The sequence below is a fragment of the Haliotis rubra genome, unplaced genomic scaffold, assembly GCF_003918875.1.
Source record: "Haliotis rubra isolate DU_JTF1 unplaced genomic scaffold, ASM391887v1 Scf442, whole genome shotgun sequence".
In the NCBI taxonomy this organism is placed as follows: Eukaryota; Metazoa; Mollusca; class Gastropoda; order Lepetellida; family Haliotidae; genus Haliotis; species Haliotis rubra.
The window spans coordinates 917294-928125 of record NW_025767127.1 but is presented as its reverse complement, the minus strand read 5'-3'; the positions used below and the strand labels follow the sequence as shown (position 1 = coordinate 928125).

At 40.5% G+C, this 10832-nt stretch overlaps 1 protein-coding gene across 1 annotated transcript in view; it reads right to left on the bottom strand.

Moving 5' to 3' along the window:
- Positions 1–804: 804 nt before the first annotated feature.
- LOC124289469 (transient receptor potential cation channel subfamily M member-like 2) overlaps positions 805–10832 on the bottom strand; it is a 47846-nt gene continuing 37818 nt past the window's right edge. Inside the window, exons 19-24 of the mRNA XM_046726085.1 lie at positions 8640–8873; positions 7269–7443; positions 6297–6350; positions 5738–5761; positions 1267–1381; positions 805–916 (exon numbers count right to left, since the gene is read on the bottom strand). Coding sequence (XP_046582041.1) covers positions 805–916; positions 1267–1381; positions 5738–5761; positions 6297–6350; positions 7269–7443; positions 8640–8873 — 714 coding nt within the window. The remainder of the gene's footprint in view (positions 917–1266; positions 1382–5737; positions 5762–6296; positions 6351–7268; positions 7444–8639; positions 8874–10832) is intronic.

The window sequence follows — 10832 nt, the reverse complement described above, 5'->3', positions numbered from 1 at the left end:
TCTGTCGTCATGTCTGTCCACACGTCTGTCTGTCATGTCTATCTGTCTTCATGTCTGTCCACATATCTGTCTGTCTTTATGTCTGTCTTCATGTCTGTCTGTCTTCATGTCTGTCTTCATGTCTATCTGTCGTCATGTCTGTCCACACGCCTCTGTCTTCATGTCTGTCTGTCTTCATGTCTGTCCACATATCTGTCTGTCGTCATGTCTGTCCACACGTCCTCTGTCTTGATGTCTATCTGTCTTCATGTCTGTCTTCATGTCTGTCTGTCTTCATGTCTGTCCACATATCTGTCTGTCTTCGTGTCTGTCTTCATGTCTGTCTGTCGTCATGTCTGTCCACATGTCTGTCTTCATGTCTATCTGTCTTCATGTCTGTCTGTCGTCATGTCTGTCCACATGTCTATCTGTCTTCATGTCTGTCTCGTCATATGTCTGTCCACATATCTGTCCACATGTCTATCTGTCTTCGTATGTCTGTCTACATGTCTATCTGTCTTCATGTCTGTCTGTCTACATGTCTGTCCACATGTTTGTGTGTCTGTGTCTGAGCCGACCAGTCCTGGTTTCTTCCGTTACAGACAAGATTCGGGTAACAACAAGTAACATTCCGACATCTTTTTAGGCAGGCGTTCTATCCACGAGATGGAGGTGGATCTGATATCCTGACAACTGATGACTGTATGCGACACATTACCTTCATGTCCTTCTTGACACACTTGCAGCAAGCGGGCATCGGTAGTACAGCTGCTTCAACTTCCTCCCACACCACCGACAGGAACATGCACATGTAGCTGATCAGTGTCAGTGGTGGAGGTAGAAGTGAGGACGCCTAACTTCGTCAAAGTCCGCGATAATGGTGTAGCGTTGGTACTTCCATATCTCCTCTGCTTCATTGCTGATTGAGTTAGTGTCACTTTTGGGGTTCAATACAGAAACTACATGTTAGAAGTTCACAAAAATATGCTTTAGAACAATTTTCCTTTTGTACATTCTGCTAACAATGTTACACTGAATTGGAAAAGTACCTATATTATAATAACTTACAAATCACAATACCTACCTGTGACTAAAAAGCTGATTTGATTACCTCAGTAGTATAAACAAGTATGCCTTTATAAATCTAAAGGTAGATTTCGAAATATTTTTAAATTGTTGTTATCTGGAAACATATATTTAATCTGATTAAATCTACAGGTAAGTTTACCTACTATATGATCACAGCTTGTAAGCATCTCAAAAGTAACAGCACTACCAGAAAACTACCTGAACATAGCATAGAGCAGGGTGATGAGGACCAGCTTGGTGATGAGGAGGTACTGGATCACGATGGCATAGCCCCTGAGGCTGCTGTAAGGGCACCGGTTCAATTTGTCATTGGCTGCAACACAAGACAACACCTGTCACTAGCTGCAACACAAAACATCACCTGTCATTAGCTGCAACACCAAACATCACCTGTCATTAGCTGCAACACCAAACATCACCTGTCATTAGTTGCAACACAAAGCATCACATGTCAGTTGCAACACAAATCATCACCTGTCATTAGTTGCAACACAAAACATTGCCTGTCATTAGTTGCAGCACAAAACATCACATGTCATGTCATTAGCAAAACAACAAACATCACATGTCATTAGTTTCAACAGAGAACATCACCAGTCATTAGTTGCAACACAAAATATCACCTGTTAGTAGATGCAACACAAAACATCGCCTGTCATTAGCTGCAACACAAAACATCGCCTGTCATTAAGTTGCAAAACAAAATATCACCTGTCATTAGTTTCAACCAGAGAACATCACCTGTCATTGGTTGCAAAACAAAATATCACCTGTCATTAGTTGCAACAACAAACATCACCTGTCATTAGTTGCAAAACAAAACATCGCAGCCTGTTATTAGTTGCAACACAAAATATCATCTGTCATTAGCTGCAACACAAAACATCGCCTGTCATTAGTTGCAACACAAAACATCACCTGTCACTAGCTGCAACAGAGAACATCACCAATCATTAGTTGCAACACAAAACATCGCCTGTTATTAGTTGCAACACAAAACATCACCTGTCATTAGCTGCAACACAAAACATCACATGTCATTGGCTGCAACTCAAGACAACACCTGTCATTAGCTGCAACAAAAACATCACCTGTCATTGGCTGCAACACAAAATATCACCTGTCATTAGTTGCAACAACAAACATCACCTGTCATTAGTTGCAAAACAAAACATCGCCTGTTATTAGTTGCAACACAAAATATCACCTGTCATTAGTTGCAACAACAAACATTACCTGTCATTAGTTGCAAAACAAAACATGCGCCTGTTATTAGTTGCAACACAAAATATCATCTGTCATTAGCTGCAACACAAAACATCGCTTCCTGTCATTAGTTGCAACACAAAACATCACCTGTCACTAGCTGCAACAGAGAACATCACCAATCATTAGTTGCAACACAAAACATCGCCTGTTATTAGTTGCAACACAAAACATCACCTGTCATTGGCTGCAACACAAAACATCATGATGTCATTGGCTATTGCAACTCAAGACAACACCTGTCATTAAGCTGCAACACAAAACATCGCCTGTCATTGGTCGCGAATACAAAAAATATCACCTGTCATTAGTTGCAACAACAAACATCACCTGTCATTAGTTGCAACACAAAAATATCGCCTGTTATTATTGCAACACAAAAATATCACCTGTCATTAGTTGCAGGAAGAACAAACATCAGCTGTCATTAGCTGCAAAACAAAATCACCTGTCATTAGTTGCAACAACAAACATCACCTGTCATTAGTTGCAAAACAAAACATCGCCTGTTATTAGTTGCAACACAAAATATCACCTGTCATTAGTTGCAACAACAAACATCACCTGTCATTAGTTGCAAAACAAAACATCGCCTGTTATTAGTTGCAAATAATAAAATATCATCTGTCATTAGCTGCAACACAAAACATCACCTGTCACTAGCTGCAACAGAGAACATCACCAATCATTAGTTGCAACACAAAACATCGCCTGTTATTAGTTGCAACACAAAACATCACCTGTCATTAGCTGCAACACAAAACATCACATGTCATTGGCTGCAACTCAAGACAACACCTGTCATTAGCTGCAAAACAAAACATTGCCTGTCATTGGCTGCAACACAAAATATCACCTGTCATTAGTTGCAACAACAAACATCACCTGTCATTAGTTGCAAAACAAAACATCGCCTGTTATTAGTTGCAACACAAAAATATCACCTGTCATTAGTTGCAACAACAAACATCACCTGTCATTAGTTGCAACACAAAAAACATCGCCTGTTATTAGTTGCAACACAAAATATCATCTGTCATTAGCTGCAACACAAAACATCGCCTGTCATTAGTTGCAACACAAAAAACATCACCTGTCACTAGCTGCAACAGAGAACATCACCAATCATTAGATTGCAACACAAAACATCGCCTGTTATTAGTTGCAACACAAAACATCACCTGTCATTAACTGCAACACAAAACATCACATGTCATTGGCTGCAACTCAAGAGACAACACCTGTAATTAGCTGCAACACAAAACATTGCCTGTCATTGGCTGCAACACAAAATATCACCTGTCATTAGTTGCAACAACAAACATCACCTGTCATTAGTTGCAAAACAAAACATCGCCTGTTATTAGTTGCAACACAAAATATCATCTGTCATTAGTTGCAAGAACAAACATCAGCTGTCATTAGTTGCAAAACAAAATATCACCTGTCATTAGTTGCAACAACAAACATCACCTGTCAGTAGTTGCAAAACAAAACATCGCCTTCGTTATTAGTTGCAACACAAAATATCATCTGTCATTAGCTGCAACACAAAAAACATCGCCTGTCATTAGTTGCAACACAAAACATTACCTGTCACTAGCTGCAACAGAGAACATCACCAATCATTAGTTGCAACACAAAACATCGCCTGTTATTAGTTGCAACACAAAAACATCACCTGTCATTAGCTGCAACACAAAACATCACATGTCATTGGCTGCAACTCAAGAGACAACACCTGTCATTAGCTGCAACAAAACATCGCCTGTCATTGGATGCAACACAAAATATCACCTGTCATTAGTTGCAAATAACAAACATCACCTGTCATTAGTTGCAAAACAAAACATCGCCTCGTTATTAGTTGCAACACAAAACATCACCTGTCATTAGTTGCAACAACAAACATCACCCTGTCATTAGTTGCAAAACAAAACATCGCCTGTTATTAGTTGCAACACAAAATATCATCTGTCATTAGCTGCAACACAAAACATCGCAGCCTGTCATTAGTTGCAACACAAAACATCACCTGTCACTAGCTGCAACAGAGAACATCACCAATCATTAGTTGCAACACAAAACATCGCCTGTTATTGGAGTTGCAACACAAAACATCACCTGTCATTAGCTGCAACACAAAACATCACCTGTCATTGGCTGCAGCTCAAGACAACACCTGTCAATAGCTGCAACACAAAACATCGCCTGTCATTGGCTGCAACAGCAAAAAGTATCACCTGTCATTAGTTGCAACACAAACATCACCTGTCATTAGTTGCAGCAGAGAACATCACCTGCCATTAGTTGCAACACAAAACATCACATGTCATTAGTTGCAACACAAAAACATCACCTGCCATTAGTTGCAACACAAAACATCACGTGCCATTAGGCTGCAACACAAAACATTACCTGTCATTAGTTGCAACACAAAACATCACCTGTCACTGGTTTGCAGCAGAGAACATCACCAGTCATTAGTTGCATCACAAACGGCGCTTCTGTTATTGGTTGCAACACAAAACATCACCTGCCATTAGTTGCAACACAAAATATCATCACCTGTCATTTGTTGCAACACAAAACATCATCGTCATTAGCTGCAACACAAAACATAAGCCTGTCACTAGCTGTAACACAAAACATCACCTGTCAGTAGCTGTAACACAAAACATGGCCTGTCATTAGCTGCAACACAAAACATCACCTGTCATTAGCTGCAACACAAAACATCACCTGTCACTAGCTGTAACACAAAACATCACCTGTCACTAGCTGCAACACAAAACATTGCCTGTCACTAGCTGCAACACAAAACATCACCTGTCATTAGCTGCAACACAAAACATCACCTGTCACTAAGCTGCAACACAGTGCATCGCCTGTCACTAGCTGTAACACAAAACATCACCTGTCATTAGCTGCAACACAGTGCATCGCCCTGTCACTAGCTGTAACACAAAACATCGCCTGTCAGTAGGTGTAACACAAAAACACCACCTGTCATTAGCTGTAACACAAAACATCGCCTGTCATTAGTTGGAACAGAGAACATAACCTGTCATTAGCTGCAACACAAAACATCACCTGTCATTAGCTGCAACACAAAACATCACCTGTCATTAGCTGTAACACACAACAGTTAATGTCTAAGGATGTAGTTATTTATTTTTGGAAATCACAATATTCATCATTTCAAAATTACAGGAACAACATCTATTTCCACAAACTGGAGTTGTTATGTAATGATCCAATTATCGCAATTATCCAAACTGAACACTTTCTTCAATAATACATTTGAATTCTCCTGACACATAAATTAGATCAAACTGCCTGTAGTAACTATTCCCTGTATCACAATACACATCTGGGTGCAGCATGATACATGTGTACTTACCACTGCCGGTGGTGCTGGAACTCACTGAAATAGAAGTGAGGACTATACAATATAAACTAAATACGTAATGCTGATTCAGCAATATATAACATATCTAAGTATATACCAGCCATTGTTAACACTGACATTTGGTAGTGATAACTTTCTTTGGGTTTTCAGTATACCTTTACTGACTTTGATCCAGGCTACTGGTTCATGTATGTGAGATGCCTGCATTACGTCAATAAACAAAGATCTGCTTAACAAAGATATATATACACATTGAAAAGATACATTTGGCAAGCATGCAGTGTTGTTACTACTGGGCTTTTCAAATTGTTACTGCACATTTGTACACAAAATAGTAATGTATAATTCAGTAATGGGGACTTATATTGCATATTTTATACAAATATGACGCTTATTTTGAGCTGTGGCTTGTATATTACAGGGCCCAGTTCAACAAAGCCATTTTTTACCTACAAAATTCAAAGTTACCCCTCAGTCTTTGTGAAACGTAGTTTATACATAGTTGCAACTATGTGTTTATGAAATGTCCCTATTACTACAGTGGACTTACCACTGCAAGCCTCTATCGTCTTGTTGTGGTACATGTAGTTGCAGTCCTCATCACCTGTAACAAGTATCGGGGAAATAGCATTTGTCTCAAGTTCACACAAAATGTTCCACTCTCCTACCCAGAGTTCCATGCGGCAAGCCAGCATAGTACCTCTGCCACAGGCCTGAAAAATGTGACGATTCGTCACATCTTGCACCGTCCATTCAATATAATGTACAGATTTCATGAACTCTTTTATTTTTGACGAGTCTACACATCTAACTAAACATCTTTAATAGAATGGTTTAGTTTCACTTAGAAAATAGCCCAAAACAGGTAACACTATTTCGATTTGCGTAGCGATCCTTTGTTTACATAGGTTGTACGGCTCCACGTGCTGTCATCGAAGCCGACGGAGAGCAAACGATGCAGGCAGTTTGATATCATAATATGTACTGGCATAGACCTAACTGTCGCAGTTGTGGACGAATATATATGTAACAATGTAAAACATTATGAAGACAGGGCCGAAAAGCTTTCGTGAGTCCAGTCTCTTCTTATTGTGAATATGCGCGTTTGATTACAAACAAGAGAAAAGTCCGGTCACGTGATATGCAAATTAGCCTGTGGCAGTGATGTTATGTTAAGTCATTGCTGTGCCGGAGTGTGAAAATGTTCATGAGAAAGGTTCCAAATAGCAAGACATGCTTTTGTCTGGAACAACATTCAAACAAATATTTAACTAAAAAAAATGACTGAACTTACATTTAGACCGAAGATTATTCATTACTGCAAATCTAACATGCAGATACATATCAACATTGTTATGCCAGAAGATAGGGATGAAGTGAATTTGGTTGATGATGTCACATGCAAAGAAGACCGAAGTTGCCATGACGACCACTGCTACCAAGTATCCATTGATACCGTACCTCTATATGTTACATCTAGATTGCAGAATCACGTTTTGAAACAACTATACTGAGTGTCTACCTTCCAGGTCATCTATCTTGGTGAGGAACATGGCGAAGAAAGCCCGAGCCAGGGCCTTCTTGATCCCTTCCTGTGTCAGCGGGTAGCTGGGGTACAGCACCGCATGGATCGTGATGCCCCCGGCCACCATCACAATTAGGAACATCCGCATCCACGTCATGAAGTCCTTCCGCACCTACATCAGAAACACACAAGATGGACAAGATCTAGTGACAACGTCATACTCCCAATCCCAATTTCATGAAATTCTACATGTGGATCCCAATCACACCATGTTCCAAAGCATGTCGACCACGGCAACTGAGCAAACAGAGTAGTCCATAAGGGTCACTGAGTCAGTGAGTTACAACTGCTTGTTGTTTAACACCACACTCAGCAATATTCCAGCTAAATGATGGCAGTCTATAAGAACTTAGTCTGGACCAGAAAATCCAGTGATTGATATTAAGATCATAAATCTAGAGGTGAGGTGAGGTGAATTGGGTTTAACGTCGTGCTTGAGAATATTTCACTCATATGACGATGTGCATGAGTGTGTATGTGCGGCTGCTTGTACTAGCCCAGACTGAAGATGGTTTTATAGTGCTAGCCCACTGAGATACCATGCCACAGTGAAGTATGAATACCCCACTCAGACACATTATACTGCCTCGAGCCGACCAGTCCTTGTTGTAGCCATAAATGCCGAGCACCAGACAGGGACCAACAAGTACCATATTTTAACGTCTTTTGGTATGACGCGGTCGGGGATCGAACCCGCGACCTTCTGCTCTCCGGGCGGACGCTCTAATCACTACACCACAGAGGCGGTCCCATAAATCTAGAGAATATACTGGGATAAGATGACATGCCTCAACCACGCCAGTTAGTCTGACTACCCCATTCAAGTTAGTTGCCTCTTATGACAAGCATGGGTTCATGAAGACCAACTCTAACCCAGATCTTCATGGGTGAGATTTGTTTGTTTGTTTGTTGTTTAATGCCGCACTGGGCAATATTCCATCTATGTGAGCCTGACCACACAATCCCGTAAGTCACCTCTTACGACAAGCATTGATTGCTGAAGAACAATTCTAACCCCTTCATGTGTTCACAGGCAAGACAACTATGAGGGGTGCCTGAGTGAGTGATGTGTTTTTCGCATGCTCAGCAATATTCCAGCAATGGCGGCGGTCTGTAACAATGAGTGAGTCTGGACCAGACAATCCAGTGATCAACAGCATGAGCATCGATCTTGCTGGGAACCCGATGACATGCTAAACCAAGTCGTGAAACTGACCAAACTCCATTAGTCGCCTCTTACGAGATAGTCAGCAAGCACATGGGTTGCTGAAGACAACTGAGGCAAGCAAGGGAGGTAACTGCACCTACCATCTTGTTGATACTGATGAGCATGGGTCCCAGGGTGGGGCTCATGGGGAGGAAGACTGCGAGGGTGCGGTAGTAGAAGAGCAGCAGACCGATGCTCATGATGAACTTGGTGGTCATGTAGTCCACGTGCGGGAAGAAGTGCGGCAGGATGCGGAAGATGGGGAACATCAACATGAACAGCATGATGAGGATGATCTCCACTGTCTTCCAGAATATTGGCACTTCTGGATATTTCTGGAAACGATACACAGCAATTCAGGACATTACTACCAAACTGGTCCACATGTTGCACTGATACAGTGAGTCAGCTGGATCTGACATGGCTACAAACTCTATATGTCATCTACAGCCATAAAAATTTATACAAACCTGTAGAGGTTATGAATTCTTTGAAGAAAGTCCTCCTTGGGGTACATATAAGCATTAAAATGTCTATTTTAAATCCTACAACAGTTGTAACTATATTTTTCAATAAAATATTTACAAAACAAAAAACTTGTTTGTCTTGTGAGACCACCCCTACAGGGCCCCACCGGACCCCCTACAACCAAGAGCAGGTAACTCTCGCCGTCTACCTCGTGGTCCACATGTTGCACTGAGACAGTGAGTCAGCTGGATCTTACAAAGCTACAAACTCTATATGTCATCTACAGCCATAAAAATATGTCAGTTTTGAAAACAATTTCACTATTTGGTAATCCAATTATGGCAAAGACCTTAGTGGATAGTGGGGATTTGTGAAATATAATGATTCCATGAATCACCACAGCTGTGACATGTTTCCTGATCTGTGACACACTGATAACATGACATCCAATATTAACTAAGTAAGTCTTGAAATCCTACATAAGATCTAATCCTCTTACAGAACAACTCTCAACATAAGATTATATAGCTAATCCTCTTACAGAACAACTGATAGAATCCCCACCTTAACATGCATACCAGTGACCAGACAAGGAACCAAAGGCCTTTGTTACCATGGTAACATTCTTCATGAAACCATTCATACCATAAATACCAGGGTGGAGGTAGAGATTATATATACAGAGCCGACACCTTAGGCACCAGGTCTTAGATTTTCAAAGCTCTTTTAGTACTAAGATAGTCGTAAGTTAATGTTAATGTATGGCACTTATGACTATCTTAGCACTAAGAGAGCTCCGGAAGACTAGGCCCAGTACATCATGAAGGTTACAAGTGGATGAGTTGAACAGAGCATCAGTTACATAATGGACCATTTACTAACACAAGGTCCATGACCTTTACTACTTAGTGAAACTCTTCCGTATGAGTCGGTCTGACAGACCAAGGACCATAATCAGGGATTCAAACCCATGACAAGTGGATCCCACCAGCTAAGGGACATAACTGTGCAGTGAGTTGCAGTGCCACTGACCACTGGGCCACTCCAATCTCAGTGATCTGTGGACTGTAATGTTATTTACACGTGCTCCATGGTTAGAGAGTTAAAACCAACTCACTTCATCGTTAGTCTATATTAGCTGTGTCATCCATTGTATATTAATTCCAATCTGCTATGCTAAACACCCTGGACACATTCAGCACCTGGTGTCCTGGGACACCAAATAAGTGAGTCGATCACTGATTATATCGCTGCTTCTTTTGATAATGTAAGCTGATTGGATGTTATTTATAGCATTATTTGGACAGACAACAAATCAATGGTGGCCACTGAGTCCAGGGTGATAAACAGATGATTGAGGAGGATTAGCTGTTCAGACATATTTTCTTCACAACAAATGTATGGTGCTGAAAAGGTGTGGCTTATATACTTCAATAAATACTTCACACATGATTTCATTGTGAACAATTTGAACAATTTGAATAAATTTTGAATTAAATGAAAAACATGACAGCAGTCCAGATATACAATGAACACTTTTCATAATCAGATAGTGTACATGATAATTACAAGATAATTACATGATTAAATAGCATATTGAATTTGAGATTTTTAAAGATGTTATTTCTGGCATTACATACTCATGGTAATGACTGTCCATTGGGACAAAATCCACTATGGCAAATAATACGGGCCAACACCTTTCCCCCCAGTGTTATAAATATGTGTACACAAAAATGAAGGAAATATGGTACTTGAACTATATCAATGCCTCTGAAGAACTGTTTCAACTATCTTTCGCAATTCACTGATCAACATCCCTTTTA